Genomic DNA, 19,944 nt, shown 5'->3' on the forward strand with positions numbered 1-19,944 from the left:
TATCAAATTAACTATAAAATTAACAAACATAAAAATTTAATTTAAAACTATTTATGTATACAAATTAACTATCATTATTTATCAATACGCTAATAATCACAAAACAAAACAGAAGATATTAAAAATTAGAAACAATACCAAAAAGCTAGAGATTATATCCAAACACTCCAATGCAACCTGAAAAAACAAAAAAAAAACAAAAAATTTAACAAACATTTATCAATTAATATACTATTCAATAACAAAACAAAATAAAAATTACAAACAATACCCAAAGGCTCGAGATGATATCAATGAATTAGGCAAAGGTTCGGGATGCTCCAATACAATCTAAAAACAAAAAAAAAATCAATAAAATTTTTAACAAACCCATTACAATAACATGCAAAATACACACAAATAATCATAAAATAACTAATATTAAAAGAAATAACTACATTATTGGGTATAAAAGAACTAACCTTAACAATGGAGGGCCAAAAATGGCGTTGGAACTCCTTGGGCAGCTTTGGGCGGCGGAGGAAAACACAGAGAAACGTCTTTGTTTCGGAGGAAAACCACCAGAAATGAGGAAGAAAGGCTTTGCCGCTATAGGTAATAAAATGTCTTCGTCTAGGTTAAACACACCGTTTCACTCAAACCGTGAAACCCTACAGTGACAACATGTCATCGCTGTAGGATAATGATTACACGAATCTTGCCACGTGCTACGCGTCTACCCTACAACGATGACATGTCGTCGCTGTAATGAGTGAAATTTGACTTAAATTTCATGACAGTTCACTTTCCCACGTTTTTTTTTGCACTATTGCGACGTCATGTCGTCGCTATAGAGTACAAAATAACTGACCAGTGGTTTAAAATGGACTCTACTATAGGGGGTGCAAATAGGCAACCAACTCTGGACGGTTGAGTTCCCCCTCCCTATCCTTAGTAGTAGTAGTAGTAGTAGTTACTGTGGATTTTGGTTCAAGCCGGGACTTAGTTGAACACTCGTAGCAACACTTATAGAGAGATACACTTGGGTTTGGGATAAAAGCTTTATCATCTTACGCTTTATAAACACTTGGGAAGTTAGATATAGTGTGCTTTCAATATCGAGGTGTAGATCAGTTCTAGTACATCCAAAGGTATTCTTATTTTTATGTTCATTTCTATATGATTCTTTAGTTTTCTTTAGTTTTCATTCAGATCCTAACTCGTTGTTTCAACTCTTGGTTAGGTATTTAAGTTCTTTGAACTTAAGGTGTCTTTTCGGTAACTTTCTTCTTGGTGGTTTAGTTCTATTCTTTTTATCTCTTTTCTTTAGAAATACTCACCATTATTATTCTTGGTTTTAGGAGTGTTCCAAGTCCCATCCTTGTTCTCAATTATCCCGGTTTTGGTAAGGAAAATAGGATAGTGTTTATATGCTTATATGTTATGATATGCTTATGTTATAATATTTTATGTGTTATGATATATGATATATGCTTGTGTCTTCTAGTCCTTGGGGCTCATTGTTGCTTAGCTAACAAACCTCAATGTATTTTGAGGCTTATAGTTGTTAGCTAGCAAACCCCAAATGTTTTTATGTTGTTTAGGGGCTTATAGTTGCTTAGCTAGCAAACCTCAATGTATTTTGAGGCTTGTAGTTGTTAGCTAGCAAACCCCAAATGTTTACCATGATCATGGGTTAGAGCTGTAATAGATGTTTTATAGTATATGATTTTGATATAGTCTTATGTTTATGTTTATGTTGTATGTACTAGTAGATTTTCCTTGCTCGGCATTAGGCTCATTCCTTTATTTTTATGTATGCAGGAAAATAGTTATGGCGGTGGAAGGATTCTTGGCAGCTTGGTTTGTGTATTAAGGATGAAGGGATTCAATGAACTGCGTGGACGGTTCGAGGACGACGTTATTTTTAGTCTTTTTATTATGTTTTTATATATTTTCCGCATTTAGTTTTGTAAACAATTTCATTTAAGTTTAAAGTTATGTTTTATTTTTTTTAAACAATGGGATCACATACCCCACATTTATGTATTTCAACTTTTACTTTAGAGTTTTTGATAAAGTTGTGAATATTTCTTATGTATGTTTTCTTGAAAATAGTGTCTATGTATAGTAGTTTTAATGGTCCAAAGTCTTAAAATTAGTTGGGGCGTTACACTTTGCTATAGAATAACATTCTTTTCTCTTTCTTTCAACGAAGACCATACAGCGACAGTATGTCGTCGCTGTAGAGTCAGTTACCGCCTCTTGTTCCCTCCAAATTCCTAGTACCCTACAATGATGACAAGTCATTGGAGTCGTCGCAATAGCTGTCGTCGTTGTAGAGTCTTTTTCTTGTAGTGAGTACTGCATATCTAAAGACCAAAGTTACACATATATTACAAGCATAACTATCGACTTGGTAGTTTGCATCCCATTTACATGAATATAGTACAATTAATATGATTACCAAAAGACCATCGTTCATAAAGTAGTCGATCGATGTACACCTCGGATCTGGAACTCTATATATTACTATTGAAAATTCCACTATATACATAGCCATTGACGAAATACAAATCTAAAAAGTGAGATGTTGCATGAAATAATTTTGCTCTAGCTAGCCAGTAGTGTGTCGAGATTAAGCTCCATCGACTGCCAAGATGTAAATATTTACTTAAGGGGTTCCTGCTATAAGTTAGTTAGATAAACTAACGAATTAATAAACCCAACAATTTCTCACATGGATCTGCACAACTTACACTCCAAACTGCGTGACTTACGATCATAAAGGATAGATTGCTAGATCAATTAACTGGAAGGTTAATCTAATAACTTATAACAGTAGTTGCCTTTAGATATGATCCATATTGCATATTATCTCTACTTCAGAAATCATTGAAGGAAGGATTTAGAAGAACATTTTTGATAATAAACACTCTGATATTTTATTAATTCATAATTCTCTGCCTCACACAAAGAGAGATGATGACTTTATATAGCCATGTACTTAAGCATACAAACTTAACCCACCCTAGTCAAAACAAACCATAGATGGGACTGGATAAGGGATAAGATTCCCTAACCAGAGCATAAAGCAAAGTACACAAGATAAGGGATAAGATTCCATGTCCAAAGCAAAAGGCTAAATGACAAAAGCATACAAGATAAGTGATAAGATTCCCTGACCAAAGAAAAAGGCTAAAATACATAATGTTTATTTAAAAATTGTTTCATTAGTCATAATCATATGTTGGGTCCTCATGAAGTGGGTTCTATTCTATCTGTTCTTCTTCATCCTGATCACTCCAGCTGGAGGGCAGGAGTTGTAGTCTGTATTCCCATATCCCATTATTTTCCTGTGTACTGGAAGAGATAAGGATCTTGCATATCGACAGTGTCGGCATGTGGGTCTTGATAATCTTCAAAGTAATTACTTTTTCGCAAAATTACCCCATCAGTATCAGTCAATTCGTATAGTGACGGATATTTTTTCTCTAAAGTTTCTTTGAGTTTGGCGGCCTAATTTGTTTCATTTTCCGCAATATGGAAGGCTTCAAGGGCCCTCATTATTTTGCAAGTATAGTCAGAAGGGAACGTTTCCCAAGGAGAATATTCTTCTGGCTTGGGCCATAATTCAGGAGGTATAATTTGATTTTTCTCAAACAGACTTTTTTGGATGTCCATGTATTCTTGGCCCCCAAGACCACATAGTGGCTCTTCTTTTGACCCGTAGACTTTGAATGATGGATTGATAACTATATTCAATTCTGCTTCAAGTTTGGCATTGAGACTAAGAAAGAGAACAGTATAACAATTCATTAGGCTGGCAACATTTGGGCATGGTGGGTAGATAAAAGTGGGCCTGTCATTCTTGACCTTTTTCCATTTAGCCGATAGGACCTTTTTCCATTTTTCCAATGGAGCGAACCAGGACAGAATGTCCATTTGGACGTGGTAAGCCGGTTTGAACCTTTCTTGGTCCAAGAATTATTTTATGGATGTGTGCAAGGCCATAGTTTGTACCTTGACAGCTATGGTAAAAACACTGGCCAAAAATACCTTAAAAAGTGAGCTACTAGTTTTTGTGTGAAGCTAGCATCTCGAAGAGGTAGGATTTGGGAAAATGGATACTTTGGATGGATTCCAAAGTCATTTTGTATAGAAAGTCCAAGTTTGGAAATCATAAAATTCTGAAGAAAAATTGCTCTGTGAGTTGCTCTTTCTCTGGCTAATTTGTGGGACGTCTTCGAAAGGATATTTTTTGCATTCCGGAGAAAATATTGATTGTATTTGACAGAAGAGGAAGAATCCATCATGAGTATGAATGGGATGGTATGTGATGATTTTTGGGCGACAATGGGGATGGTTCTTGGTGAGTTTCCTGAGGCTAAAAAATCACCCACAGTATTGTCTTTGCCTTAGATGTGTTTAATGTCAAAAGAGTAGTTGTCAAACGAAACTGTCAATCTCAAAAGTTGGGCATTTGTCGTCTTGCTCTTCTTTATACTGATCATTCCTTTTGATGCGGCAAAGTCTGTTTCTACCAAGAAATGATGACCTATCGTATGGAATTCAAATTTTGTAATACCCATCTTTATCGCCAATAATTCTTTTAGGGTAGAATGATAGTAGAGCTGAGAATCTTTGAAGTGGTCACTCTTGTATCCACATATTTTTCTTTTCCTTGTCTTGTCTTGTTCAATTAGGATAGCTCCCCAATACCGATCACTAGCATTTGTCTGCAAGATTATTTTTCCATTAGAAGGAATCTTCAGAGGTGGTAATGTCTGCATCATCTCCTTTAGTTTTTTTACTACTACAGTTTTCCATGGTGGAGTTTGCTTTTTAAGCATGTCACTGAGTGGTCTTGTCATTTCCAAAAGTCGCGGGACAAAATCCCATAAATAGTTTACAATTCCTAAGAACTGTTGGATTCAAGCCTTTGTGAAGTCCTTTTCGGGAAACTTTAGTAATTCTTGGGCTATGTGAGGTTGGGCCTCATATTGGCCTTTAATAAGCTTCATTCCCAGAAAGTCAATTTGGGCTTGTCCAATGATCATCATCTTTTCAGATAACATGACCCTATGGGCTTCTGTGAGAGAGATGAATTGGGCTAGTAGATTGTGATGGGCTTGTTCATCTTGTGAGAAGAGCAATATATCATCAATGTATATCTTGGCCTTATCTAGAATGGGACCTTAGATTCTGGTCATGGCCTTTTGGAACAGTGATGGGGTTGTTTTGAGACCAAAGGAAGGACAGTCCACTTATAGTGGTGATTTGGAATGCAGAAGCACGTTTTGGGCCTATCTTCTTGTTTGACACCCAATTGCCAAAATCCCGCCTTTAGATCGAATTTCAAAAATATTTGAGCCTTTGATAGGCTTGCTAATAAGGAATTCTTGTTTGGTAGGGGGAATTTATCATCTGTCAAAAATTCGTTCAAGGGCTTGTAATTGATGACCAGTCTTTGTTTTCCCCGAGCCTATTTGTTCTCTTATTGACGTAGAAAGCATGGCATGCCCATGAAGAGGTGGTTGGTTCGATCAATCCTTGTTATTGTAGTTCTTTGCATTTCTCGGTTGGCATTTTCTGATGCTATGGGTTCATGACTGGGTGACTTGCCTTGGTAGGGTTAATGTCTTCATTGAGCTTGAATGGTAAACTGATGAAGAACTGTTGATTTTTCCATAGAGGGCGTTCATATTTTTGGAGGAACTTCGGCATGACTTGTGGCATAGGAATTTTCAATGAGCTTTTGTCTGAACTTGGAGAATGGATCAGGAGGCATTAAAAAATAGTTTGGTATAAATTCCCGTGGAGAAAAATGTTGATTGTAGCCAAGGCCACCAGGAAGGATTCGTAAACCCTTTTTCTTGGTGTAGACATAAAAACCAATAATTAGATCTTTCCCTAGTAATTTTGAGCCAATTACTCTATGAATGATAGAGCATCCTGGGAAGAACTATATTTTAATTGGTTTATTGATGAGTTCTATACAGAAAATGCTTCCATTTGCATTGTGGATGAATTATTTTTCTTTTCTCCAATATTCTAGAGGGAGAACATCAGGGTTCATCATGGTGTATGATGCTCCCGTATCAAAGAAGACTGCTACCTTGACTGGCTGAGCATATTTTGTAGAGAGGATCTGCATGGAGATGATTTGTGATGGATGTGTTGTATTGATAGCTGCCATGTGGTAGAATTCATCTGAAGCCTTCAGTTATTCAAATGCACAGAGGGACTCTTGATTTATCTCGTCATCTGTAGAGAAGATGGATTCTAGGTCATTTTCTTCAAGAGATACGCCAGTTGTTTGTTGAATGTAGGAGATTAGTTTGGCAGTTTTCCCTTTGGGGCATTGTTTGGCATAATGTCCTTTGTTTCAACAGATGAAACATCTGTCAGAATTCTTCCTGAAAGAGCGCTTCCTCCTTAGAAATTTGAACGAGCGACGTCCATTTTCCTTTGAGGATTCAAAGGTCTTAAAGGTTTTAAACCTTTTGTTGTGTTTCCTTTTTTTTCTGGGAGACAAGAACATGCTGATTTTGATGGACATTTGATTTGCAGGTCCTTTTGGCTGCAAACCTTTCCGAGCTTCTTGGATTGTTTCATGAATTCTTGGATAAATTTGTGCTGAGAGTGCATTTTTTCTAATGCCTTTAGAACTAGCTGATAGATTTCTCCAATCGTAACATTAGCTAGGGTTCTTCCTGTTCTCGACAAAAGTCTAAAGGTTTCTTCTCCTATTGATTCTGGTAGGGAGGAGAGGAAAGCTTGTTTTAGATTTGGATCATCAATTCCACCTATTTAGTAGAATCGTTGAGTCACCTTTTTATAATGCTTCTCCAAATCTCTCTTATCTATTGAACAACATTTTAGTTTGAAGAATTTTGCGCGTAGTCTTTCAGTGACTTGAGTGTCCTGTCCGCGGAATTCAATATATAGATAGGTCAGGGCATTGGTGACAGATGAAAGTTGTAAAAGTGCCATCTATCTATAATCTCCCAGACGTGTCCACCAGTCTTGTAGGGTACCTGTAAAACGAGAGACAAAGTTGAGGAGAACCGTTCTTGTTTATGCTCCTGGTCTTTGTGATTCTAGGCTGAGCCAAGCCTGAAACTCTTGGAACCTTTCACGCCATTTTGATGGAGGGAGGTCATCTAAAGTAAAAGTTTGAAAGTTTGAACTTTTACTCTTTCGTTTTTGGGGAACATGTGGTGTTGTTGATTCAGTTCCACTTTCATCTTCACTTGTGATAATTGGTTCGGTATGTGAGTTTGATTCAGCAGGTTGAACCATCAAATGTGGAAATGCTCCATCGTTATCGCTGGATAAGTTTTCATTGGATAAGCTTTCGGGATCACTAGGTATAGTATCATTAGAAGTTGAACTTATTTCTTCAGACCAGTCATCTAAAGAATTGTCTGAACTAGCCGAAGAGCTTTGATCGTCTGAGTCTGTTTCTTTTTCTGCGGTGTGGAGAGTGCTTGTATTTTGAATCATTCATGACAGCAGATTTGTGGCTAGGTGAACCATAAGTTGCTAAAGTTCGTCTGTCGGTTGGCTTGGTGATTCTTTATTCTTCCCCTTTTTTGTCTTCTGTTGTTGACTTTCATCAAGCATGCGTCTTAGTCTTACAACAGAGTCTTCTTACACAAATCCAGCAATAGGAAAATGCTGGGAGGTCTTTGGTATTGTAGCAAAGTGCTAAGGAACCGGCGTCGTAGTTATCCCGAACGGGGAAGAAGTTCCCAAATATCTAGTTGAAGGAGCCCTTGTCGGTTCTTACTGGCAGAACTGGTTCTTAAGGGATTCATATTGAGTTTTAAGGCTCTTCATCTCGGCTTCATACATTAGGAATACTGGCATCAAGACTGAGTTTTCTTTAATTATGGCTAGAAGCTCTTCACACTACTACAAAAAAGGCTTTTTAGGACTCGCGGGGCGCGAGTCCCCTATTTGAGAGCCTTAAAAACTGGGGTTTTTAGGACTCGCTTGCATTGCGATTCCTAAAAACAATGTGAGTCTTAAAAGAATGTGAGTCCTGAAAAGTTTTATTTTTTATTCTTAAAAAAATAATTGGTGGGTTTTGAATCCGGCGGTGGGGCTTCGGCGACAGTGGCGGCGCCACCATTCAAAGGTGGTGGTTCGGAAAACAAACTATTAGGTTTTAAATTCCAAGAAGCAAGGAGTATGGTGGTGGTGGTGGTGGTTCAGCTCGTGGTGGCTTGAGGTGGCCGAAATGTGCTCGGAAAGTTTGGGAGAAACCCATGAACGATCGAACTTCAAGTGCCTCGTTGAGGGCCTTAGGCCGCGCGTGAGGTCGCCAACTCCGGGGGTCAGGGGTTTTGGGAGACAGCGCTTCCACCGGTCCGACATGTGGCGGTGGTCGGAGACGGGACGGCAGTCGTTCGGCGTTGGTACTTTGGGAGAGAGGGAGAGAGAAAGAGAGGGAACCGAGGAGAGAGAGTGAAAAATGGGCTGAGTGATTTTTTTTTTGTTTTTATGAATATATAATAATAAAACTTTTGTTAAAAAAAAATTGGAGGGAATTTGAAATTTTTTAAAATTCAAAATTTTATGATACACATAAGTTTTTATGACTCACAATGCGAGTCCTAAAAAGTCCAGGAGGTATTTGTTTAAAAAAAAACTCAAACTTTTAGGACTCGCTTCGCGAGTCCTAAAACAAATTCTTTAAGGACTCGCATTTATGTGAGTATCCTAAAAATGTGTCCTAAAAAGGTGTTTTTGTAGTAGTGTCATGAGTCTGTTGGATTTTTGCAGTGAGTTTATCGATGACAGTTGAATGAGATTGTTTTACTGCTGTCTCTATAATGATATTTTGTAACACGAATTGCTTTAAGACCTTGTTTTGGACAACCATCCGCGTTCCTGGTTGTGGGGTTTTGAACCTTTGGTTGGTGAGAAATTGTACCTTGGTCGTCTTGTATATAAAATTTCTTGAGAGGAGGAAAATCTTACTCATAATCAGTAGTAGTCATTATGCATACTTGTGAAATTTGTTGGAACTGATTTTGAGCAAGAAAAGCTTCTCCATGATGTCGCATCCATTTTGTTGCTTTTTTGTAGCATGGCAAAATGTTCTGTTGAGGAGCTGAAAGCGGAGGCTCTTGGGAGTTTGTTGAAGGAAGCTCAATGTCCCATCTAGTTGGTTCTGAAGGAGAGTCAGGTAAGTCTTTAGGAGCAGAATATTTGACAATATAGTCAAACTTTCTAGAGGGTTGGCCTAACAATCCTGTTCCTTTTTGTCATTTCTCTACCTATTGCTTAAGTCGTTTTCCTGAGTTAGGACGTCGCTTTGGGAGGTCTTCTTCTATATTTAGGTATCTTTTGCAATCGCAAACATCCCAATACTTATGTCCATCCAAAGATTCGAAAGCATAAATAGGGCTGCCTTGAGAATCAAAGGATTGAATTTCCACATCAATTGGTGTGACAGAAGTCATCATGTACTGGGTGGTAAAGCAACTGGGAGTCTTTGTTTGAGTTCTGTCAAAAACTATTTCAACAGAGTTATCTTCTTTCTTATGATAAGATGGTTCAGTAAGAGTCTAGACAACTTTTGGGGGTTGATGGAGCATCTCATAGTTTGTTATACATGAACTGGGCAAAATATTCATAAGATCATTTGTAGAGATTTTCCTTGGAATATGAGTGCATGTTGGAACTTGGGTAGAGTCTATCGAGACCAATAATGCTTCTTCAGTTGTTGGCAAAGAAAGTTCCAGAGCGTGATCTTGGAGTCTGCATGACATCTAGTAGTGAAAAGTAGCTCCAATGGATGTAAGATCTTGGTCAATTCCAACCAATTGGACCTCAACTTTGAAGGCATCAGTCAAGTGATTGTCTTTGAGAGACATATTAAATTTAGGGAACAGTGTAATTATTAATGTTCCTGCATTTAATGTAGTTTCTATGGTTGCAATGCATGCATGTTGGTATTTCCTCATTCAGGTATTGAGCAGACCCATTCTGCAGCCAATTGGAAGACCCTTTCTGGCATGAAGGGAAATAGCTAAGCGAATAACACCAAAATGAATATGGGTGAATCATTGCGCAATCTAGTAGGGAAAACATTACATTAGTGGAAAACAAATGTAATATAGGTATCATCACATATTACATTAGTGGAAACATTTAAGCATGTGTATAGGTATGTATGACATCACTCTCTCTCAAAGATCGATCGATCATGCAAGTACTATAGTAGTAACTAATATGTCGTCTCAGATGATAATAATAAATAATAGTTTTATAGCTAGTACATCAGCTCGCAATTAATGTGTCAAGAATATTCTACGGTCGGCATTGCGTAGATTTTTTTATATATAAATGTACAATAATATATTTGTTGCGAAAAGACTAGTCTCCACGTTCAAATGTAACAATACATTTATATATATATGTACATCAGAAGTATTATCGTGCCATGCAAGCGTGTTCCACTAGAGCAGTACGCATTTTTTATATACACATGTATATCTTTTTATAAGGGTGTGATATTTTTGGTTGTCTCAATTTTTTAGGTCATATATATAATTTCTCGTGTTAAGGGTGGAATAGCCCTGTCCACTTTGGAGCTCATGACCAGTGACCACTACAGGTATCTTCCCACTTTTGACATTTCGTGGGGATATCTCCATGTTATATAAGTGGGTTTATACCATAGCCAAATTTATCAACACCGAACTTATCACAATTAACTATCATATATATAATAACATATGTATTGATTCATGATCATTAATACTAGTACTGGTCCATATATATATATATATATTCTAGCTAGCGCAGCTATAAAGGTACTGGTTTTCCAAGATATCTCAAACTGATCAAAGGGACCTTCTATCTCTCCTTCTTTCTCATTTTGGCGATTAATGATGGATTCATCAAGTGTGGTAATATCAATTCCACATGCGGAGTCGCATGTTGTTGAAGCTGGAGCAGTAGTAGTAGCTCCCACAAAAAAGGAAAATACTAGGATGAAATCAAAAGCACTAATTTCGTTCATTTCCAACACGGCCTCCTACGTTAGAGAAAAGACAAGAAGAATTGATAAGCAAAAGATGAGAAGGGTAATTCATAGCGTCAAGGTTGGACTTGCTTTGGTTTTGGTTTCGCTTCTCTATCTCCTTGACCCTCTTTATGAGCAAGTTGGAGATAATGCCATGTGGGCAATCATGACTGTTGTGGTCATCTTTGAGTTCTTCGCAGGTTTGTAATATAATTCACTATGGCTACTTTCTAAAAATAGAAAACTACGTACTTTGAAAATTAAATTACATGCATATATAGTATATATAAATATATGTCTTTCTATCATGTAATATATTAACTTTATATGTATATATGTACGTATATATTTGATCAGGAGCTACACTTGGGAAAGGTTTAAACCGAGGGCTAGGTACCATATTGGGAGGAGGACTGGGGTGTCTAGCGGCATCTTTTGCTCAACAAGTTCATGGAACCGGAAATTCCATCATCGTTGGCACTTCTGTATTTGTCTTTGGTAAGTATATATATATATATATATATATATGACAACTGATAATAATTATTATAATTAGCTCCAATTCATCTAACTATAATATTTTTATCCCAGAAAGAAGTAGTTCCAATACTCTTGGAGATCATACAAGTAAAACAAAAACTCGTCAATTTTTAATACTGCCGTACGTATATACGTATGTATATATATACACCTTAGGTAATCATAATAATGGTTATATCTCCACTAAATTGACCTTGGTTATAGACTCATAATTACTTTCTCTATTATGTCATAAGAGAAAACCAACTTCACAATCGTGATGGCCACGTGGCACTAAAATTTATGTAGTGGTTAATGTGATCAATTATAAAAGAACAGTAAGAGTATATTACGTGTGTCTAAATCGGCCATACATACATAGATATATACATCATGCCATGATATCCACCACATTAATTTGAAAGAAATCACTGTACAGTAGTTGGTTAGGGCATGTTATAAACATATAATGAATTTATGCGGACAGGTTTTATCCCCAAGATCGAGTCTACCTAATTTTTTCTTTTTTTTTTGGGTGGCGGGGGGTTATAATAAGTACATACATAAAATTAAACATAGCACTATATAATAAAGAATTGATATTTCACATCTACACAAGGTCCACTAACTGTAAAGTTATGAAGTATTATATTACAAAATTTTGGTTAGAATATAATTATACATAATATTAATTATGTGTGAATATAATTTTGTATTGTTTTTAATAAAATGTCAGGTGCGGCTGCAACATACGCTAGATTGGTACCGAAAATAAAGAAAAGATATGACTACGGAGCAATGATATTCATCCTAACATTCAATCTGGTGGTGGTGTCTGGTTTGCGTGCCGAGAAGGTCTTACAATTGGCTCGTGAACGTCTGTGCACCATAGGAATGGGCTTCGCCGTTTGCGTCTTCATAAGCTTGCTCATCTTTCCCACATGGGCTAGCGATGAACTTCACGACTCTATAGCCTCCAACTTCAACCACCTTGCCCGCTCTCTTGAAGGTATATATACCTACCCTCTATCTACCCACTTCTTATATTTACAATTAACTAGTTGTCACCTTTTTCCAGCTAATTTTTTAATTATTGTCATTTTGTGGGTAAATGTAATATATAATGCTAGTTTTGTGGTTTATTATAGGATGCTTGGAGGAATACTTCAAAGTGGATAGCGATACGGAAAATCAGCCAAGTACGAGTAGGGCCAATAGTTTGATCACTAGTAGTTGCAAATTAGTGCTAAACTCCAAAGCCAAGGATGAACAACTGGTATATATACATATCATAATAAATACAATATTTCATCTTATGATCTTTATGAATCGAACTCAATCACCCTCATTTTATATAAATTACTCAAACTGTTTATGCTTTTTTATACTACTACAGACAAATTTTGCGAAATGGGAACCATGGCATGGAAAATTTGGGCTTTATTACCCATGGGGAAAGTACCTACAACTTGGCGACCACCTTAGAGAGCTGGCTTCCTCAATCATTTCCTTGAAAAGTTGTCTCCAATCCTCTAAACAGGTACATACAAATGTTCTATTTTTGCATGGCATAAAACTAATTGTTGAATTTACATTTTCACCATAATATGATCTGCCCTATAAAAAATACACATAAATATTCGTTGCACATACGTGGATTTTCCTTTGTTCATCAAAATTATATATATATATATTAGTACGTAATTTTTATATAATATTTATCTAATTGATTGTATTCTACTGTTACTTAATGTTGAAATTGTGTTGTTTTATAGCCTTCCTCCACATTGAGGCAGTTAATTAGAGAGCCATGCGAAGCAGTGGGATCTTCACTTGGATGGAGCTTAAAAGAGCTTGGAGAAAGCTTAAAAAAAATGAAAAAATGCCAGCCAGCTGATCTAATTCTGCCCAAGCTGAAGGCCATGAGAATAGAGCTTAGCTCAGTGGCTTCTGATAATTCCAAGCTAGCTGGAAAGTTAGAGAATGTCGAAGGACTTGCGGTTGCAACACTTGTTTTCTCTTTGATGGAGATAATTGAAAAGGTCGAAGATTTGGCTAAGGAGGTTGAAGAACTTGGCCAACTTGCCTTCCGTTAGTATAAATATATATTTAGAAAGCTTTCCAGCTTAATTTTCTTTATATTATTGCTATATATATATACATATACATATGTGATCAAATTAGGATGATCAGCCTGATGTATACGGCGTGAATAATTCTTTGGTTGGGAAAGTCTAGATTGGCGTAAATGACTAAAAACCAAAAAAAAAACACAAAAAGAAAGAAAAGAGAAAGGTTTTTGGGATGTTGTTATTGTATATATAGTGACTAAAGCCATGTATAACATATCTATCTGAGGCTAGCTAGTCAGAAAATCCCAGTTGCCGACTACAATTTTGTGAGTCCTCTGAGGGATATATATATATCGAACTTTGTTTTCGTTGGAACCACTATTGGAATATATGTACAGATATAAGATTGGACCTTTTACTTTTGTAGCTTTTATTACTACAGTCTATACAGTATTTTCTTAGCAAAGAATAATTTAACATTTCGCTATAAGAAATATACAAATTTAATCAATCACTCTGCACATATGTACATAACAGGGAAAAAAAATACTATAAGTTTTATTGATTCTATCGAAAATTCTTGTAAGATATAAAACAAAAGAAACAAGTCGAAGAGGAACAAGTCAAAATAATACCAAAAACCAATTGGGTAAGACAATAGAAGAAACTTTAATTATTGCATTGTGGATGGAAAAACCAATAAGAAAGAGTCAACGTGGTAATCTTTACCAAAACCTGAATCCCTAATCAGAAAAAACAGAGAGAGAGATGGGTTTTCATCATCTGAAATTTGCTGCAATAATCACAATTGGATTTTTGTATAGTACTCTTGTGGTTACAAGCCTTCCAAACACATACGTCACAACCGTGCTGTGCAACTCGGGTCAGTACACAGCAGGAGATCCATTTGCAACAAGTCTTGCTTATGTTTTCGAGGAATTGCTGATTGAAGCCCCAAAACACAAGAATTATGAGTTGTATGACATCTCTCCTTATCCTAATGGATTTGCATATGGTCACGGTACTTGTAACAAACACCTAACTAGTTCAGACTGCCTTGCGTGTCTCGGCGCTGCCAAAACCGCCATGCTTGGCTCGTGTCAAAATCGTATAGGGGCTCGAGTTGTGCTTCATGATTGTGCAATTAGGTATGAGCAATACCCTTTTACTGATTAATGAAAATAATAAAAAATTTATGAAAACAAAAATAAGGTTTTTCTTTGTTGTTGGAAAAGACCTCTTATCCGATTGAATTTGGTATCTATCAACATGAAGTGCGCCAGTGTTGTCTGATTTGTGGGGTGGAACTTCTATGGATTGACCATTTAGAAGATTAGCCTTTTATTTTTGCTTAATTTGTCTTTTTTAGTTTTCTCCTATTTTAATCTACTTTTATCTAGAATTAGTACTTTGGAGAATGCATTGTATAAGTGGTTGCTGGGAAATAAAGATTTCATTCCCCTGATTGGTAGTCTTACGGTTTCAGTGCAAGAATGACTGATAGATTTTAAGCATTATTGTCAAATCAGAGACACTGAAGTTTGACACTTTGATTCCAACCAGAAATGGATTAGTAGAAAGTCAATATTGATATATACGTTTGAACAAAGACCGAGAAAGTGATGATAAGATGCATAAACATGGCTGAGAAAGGCAACTATGGCTTCAGTGGGATTAGAATGCTCTTCACCTTCTCGTCATTAACAATGGAAAAGTCTTAGTTTTCATAAAAGCAATATATAAATTTATATATATTTACATCTATGTATTCATGCTTTTTACACTTGCGAATGTAATGCAGAGCAAGTGATTATATTCCATATCCTACTCCTCTTTTCTGCTATATGAATCCTTATTATATAAGCTTTATATTTATTGGTACACACAATATTGAGTATTCCATGAATTAAGAAATCACGTCTACACAAATACAAATAAAAGTCAATAAACCAGAAAATAAATTCCCTTTAATATGGTATCAGCAATGTGTTACAAAAGAAAAAAACAAATAAACTGTTGCAACAATGCTTCCATACCATATTATATAGGGTAAATAACACTTGTCGTCTCTAAGTTTTACTACTTGTATCACTTAGGTCTCCAATATTTATTTTGTAGCAATTAGATCCCAACATTTATCTTTATTTTGCAGCAATTACATTCCAACATATACTTTTAGGCCATATAAGTCCCCAATGTCATATTTTATTAAATAAATTCTAATTTATAAGGGTAAAATAGAATTTCAACAAAAAAAAACATAGCACCCATTTGTTTTCTATTTAAACAATTCTTAATTAATTAATTATAACCAAATATATTATTTTAGTAATTGATTTAAATATTCTCTTGAAATATTAAGAAACAATAATAAAAAATTTATATATTTTAATTTTTAGATGCATGAAATTTATTAAGGGTACTTCTATCTATTGTTAGGGTTTTATACCCTAATTAAAACTCATTTTCTTTGTAATTTCATTTTATTATCAATAAAATAATATAAATCAATTTTGACTTGGTCAATCATTTTCCTCACATGTTTTATTTTCATGATTATTTGTTTAATATAAACTTCTATTAAATCCTGAGCATATAAATATGATTATATGATCAAACATAAGTTAGTCCTAAGATTAGTCAATGCACAGGATTTACACTGACTTTCCAATCTACGATATTATCTACTTACACATTTTAGTGTTATGTCATTTCCAGAAGATTAGCAAAGTAGATAAGATCATATGTATTTGTTACATCGAACAGGACCGATATTAACACTACAACTAAAATAATGTCGCCCCTAATACATTTATATAATCAAAAAAATAAAATAAAACTATTAAAATAAAATATTTAAATAATATTTTTTAATTTATAATATCAAAATAAAATATGCATAAAATATATAATTTATTCAAACTACACAACTAATACAATATTATCCAAATTAAATATCCATACAATAATATATTAATTAAAAGTTATTGTTTAATATAATAATATATAAAATATCTCAACCCTCGTCGTCCTCCATATTGTCCCCTTCTTCTGGTGCATGTGGTGGTTGCGATGCCTATGGTGTGTGTGGAGGCATCGACCATGGATACTGTGGAGGTAACGATGATCCTCCTGGTCCATACATGTATGGATAAGGATAGGGCGGAGGTTGTTAAGATCAGATGTATTTGTTACATCGAACAGGACCAATATTAACACTACAACTAAAATAATGTCGCCCCTAATACATTTATATAATCAAAAAATAAAATAAAACTATTAAAATAAAATATTTAAATAATATTTTTTAATTTATAATATCAAAATTAAATATGCATAAAATATATAATTTATTCAAACTACACAACTAATACAATATTATCCAAATTAAATATCCATACAATAATATATTAATTAAAAGTTATTGTTTAATATAATAATATATAAAATATCTCAACCCTCGTCGTCCTCCATATTGTCCCCTTCTTCTGGTGCATGTGGTGGTTGCGATGCCTGTGGTGTGTGTGGAGGCATCGACCATGGATACTGTGGAGGTAACGATGATCCTCCTGGTCCATACATGTATGGATAAGGATAGGGCGGAGGTTGAGACAACGGTCCACTCATATGATAATGCGGGGGTTGGGACGAAGGTCCGCTCATATGAGGATGATAAGCCTGAGGGTACGGAGGCAACAGTCATTGATACATATATGGCCGGGCCGAAGGTTGGGATGACAAAGTTGGTGCAGGTGTGTTGAGATGGCCTGGTGAAGGCTGAGAAGCTGAAGTTGAAGCTTGAGATGGCAAAGTTGGTGCAGGCGAGCCTAGCTACATACTTCTCGAAAAATCGATGATGTGTATTGTGCATCTCCACGTTTGTTGCCCGACGTTTGTTGCCCGACGTTTTTCAGGTGGAAGCTGCTGATACACGTACTGAAGCTGCTCATTCATGACCTTCACAATATCAACCAATTCACGTATTTTCTCAGTTGACTATTGAGGTGGTGCCTAAGACTGAGTGTCTTGAGAGGGACGGGTTAACTTTTTTCCCTTTAATTTGCGGCCAACTCCTCGCTGGTGGCCCCGCCTTTCACCAAGAACCTGGCTTAGTATCTTCATTTGATCGACCGAGGAAGAATCATCGATACCAGATTCAATTGTCTACTGAGTCTCAGCTTCAAGAGTTGAGTTAAACTTAACCTGTTTTTAAAAAATATTATAATGCAAAAGAAAAATATAAGTATATGAATTGATAATAAAGTTAAACTTACATAATCTCGTTCAGCATCCTCGTTGACAAAATTCTCGTTCTTTTTAGTCCAGTGATACTCCTTCCATTCCTCAATGAGGTTTGGGTTCAACTAATAAAGAAAATGAGAATGTTAGAGAACTTATAGATTCATAAAACTTAATTAAGTTAATATTTTCACTTACTTTTTTGTGAAGAGTGGCCGCTAATGATTTCGTGCCTTGTGTAGTAGAGTACTTCATTTGGTCTCGGTTTATTTTGTTCTTCACGGAGCACGCAATAAACTCTGGACTTTTGAAAAACTCACAAATTTGTTTCCACTCATCGGTGTTGACATCTTTGGGTGGATTCTTTAGGACCTCGTCCCAATCATCTGGTCATTTGTAGAACTTTTTGAAGTGGGTGTGCCGCTTAGTTTTCCTATCTCGATATCTTTCAGCCATCTCAGCATCGATACTGTCAATGGGGGTGGTATAATCTGGGCGCTCATTTATTTGATAGATGTGCTACAATCAAGAGAAAACATGTTAATCGTGCTGGAATTATAATACAATTATTATTAAAGTAAATTCTAAAAATTTTACCTTCACTTTACTAATGACATTGGCCTTATACCGTTTTGGGACACTTGTCCAATCCTTGTAATATCCTGGAACCGCCTATGTGACTTGGGTGCCCAAAATGCGGACAAAAGCATCATGTTCCATTCCTCAGTTGAACAAGCATCATGTTAGCTTCTCGCCTTTTGTTGTCTAAATTTTTCTCATCAGCAGGCCCACGGCCTTTTCTATTTGGTGGAGCTGCTGTATTGTTTTAAATAAGTGCATCATATAATTTAGTATGTTGTATTATAAGGTCTAATTAGAAATAAATAAAGAATAAAATTTAAAATACCTAACTCGCATCTCAATGGGATCGTAGAAGGATCTAGTAGATCTTGACCACCACCATCTCCGCCATGGTATGAAGCTACATCTGCTGACATCTTTAAACTAAACATGACCAAATTTGTTTGTTAGTGTGAATATCAGATATATATTATTTATGAATATATAGTTGTAAGAACCACATAAAATTCCAAAACATCCCCAACATAACAAATCCATAAATCGTTCAAAATTTCTGATATATAATTATTTAAATATAAAGTTTTTCTTACATAGATACAAGAACTAAGTACAATAGTCACTGTCATCACTTATCAAATTAAAATCTATTGGTGAAACATGTTGGTGTTATCATCATCACTAAGGTCAACAAGTAAATCATCCTCGTCATCTGCTTCTTCTACGTCTTCGACTTCTTCTTCATCATCATTAATAAAATCATTGGTATTTTGAGCAGTCGAATAAGGTAGAGGGACAGTGCCTATGAATGTTGTTGTTGAATAGATTGTTGAACAACCAACTCCTCGAGCTCAACAGTCAATATGAAATTGGATGAGTTTGTGTCATGTACAACATCAATATCTCTTCAAGTTGTCCATACTAGATAAAACATTTTGTCCCAACAACACACACTCCACTTTTTTGTGTAATACGATTTTGATCTCGATTGTGTGTAACATATCAAACCCCATTCACTATACATGCTTGATAGGAGTACACCAAAAGATCAAACCTAGATGTTAAAGCAAGCAACTCATCCAAATTTTTTAATGACCCGAGGTGGTGCAAGTCATATATCTAAATATAGCAAAACATATTATAATAAGAAACTTATATTTCAATCTAACAACAAAGAATATCATAGTTATAGATTACCTTCTCGTGAAACCAGGAACGAAACTCTTTTTTGTGCAAAAGGTTATGATTGTCCAATGGATCCCTCTGTTTGATCTCACGAAGGTGTTTGTTGTTGATTAACATAGTGTTACCATTATAGTAGAAATATGTTACATTAAAAACAACATAAAAATTAAAGATAGTTAAATTAACCTACTCCATATAGACTTCAATTTTAGAAGAATTCTCCAGTATGAACCACTCAGCTATATTCCGAGTCTTTTCATCGAGAGGCACTTGAAATCCCTTACTCAATGGACGACATTGAGATTGAAACACTTAAAGGTGGTGTGG

The 19,944-nt window shown here is 35.6% G+C and overlaps 2 protein-coding genes across 2 annotated transcripts; both read left to right on the plus strand.

Moving 5' to 3' along the window:
* Positions 1-10,855: 10,855 nt before the first annotated feature.
* LOC133825622 (aluminum-activated malate transporter 13-like) lies at positions 10,856-14,020 on the plus strand. The gene is made up of 6 exons (XM_062258559.1): positions 10,856-11,223; positions 11,381-11,521; positions 12,279-12,551; positions 12,691-12,818; positions 12,939-13,082; positions 13,318-14,020. Exons 1-6 carry the CDS (start codon positions 10,887-10,889, stop codon positions 13,636-13,638), a joined length of 1,344 nt encoding a protein of 447 aa, XP_062114543.1. The 5' UTR covers positions 10,856-10,886; the 3' UTR covers positions 13,639-14,020.
* A 362-nt stretch (positions 14,021-14,382) lies between these two features.
* Positions 14,383-15,111, plus strand: LOC133814484 (antifungal protein ginkbilobin-like protein). Its single transcript, XM_062247440.1, has 2 exons — positions 14,383-14,762; positions 15,015-15,111. The coding sequence occupies exons 1-2, from the start codon at positions 14,383-14,385 to the stop codon at positions 15,109-15,111; spliced, it is 477 nt and encodes a 158-aa protein (XP_062103424.1).
* The last annotated feature ends 4,833 nt before the right edge of the window (positions 15,112-19,944 follow it).

The sequence above is a fragment of the Humulus lupulus genome, chromosome 1 (assembly GCF_963169125.1).
Source record: "Humulus lupulus chromosome 1, drHumLupu1.1, whole genome shotgun sequence".
NCBI classification, from domain to species: Eukaryota; Viridiplantae; Streptophyta; class Magnoliopsida; order Rosales; family Cannabaceae; genus Humulus; species Humulus lupulus.

Bases quoted from the DNA above. Each gene is read 5' to 3' on its own strand.
- LOC133825622 (XM_062258559.1), top strand. From the start codon at position 10,887: ATGATGGATTCATCAAGTGTGGTAATATCAATTCCACATGCGGAGTCG. The intron at 12,819-12,938 runs GTATATATACAT...ATACTACTACAG, and splicing joins AAGCCAAGGATGAACAACTG to ACAAATTTTGCGAAATGGGA. The intron at 13,083-13,317 runs GTACATACAAAT...GTTGTTTTATAG, and splicing joins GTCTCCAATCCTCTAAACAG to CCTTCCTCCACATTGAGGCA.
- LOC133814484 (XM_062247440.1), top strand. From the start codon at position 14,383: ATGGGTTTTCATCATCTGAAATTTGCTGCAATAATCACAATTGGATTT. The intron at 14,763-15,014 runs GTATGAGCAATA...ACTTTTATCTAG, and splicing joins CTTCATGATTGTGCAATTAG to AATTAGTACTTTGGAGAATG.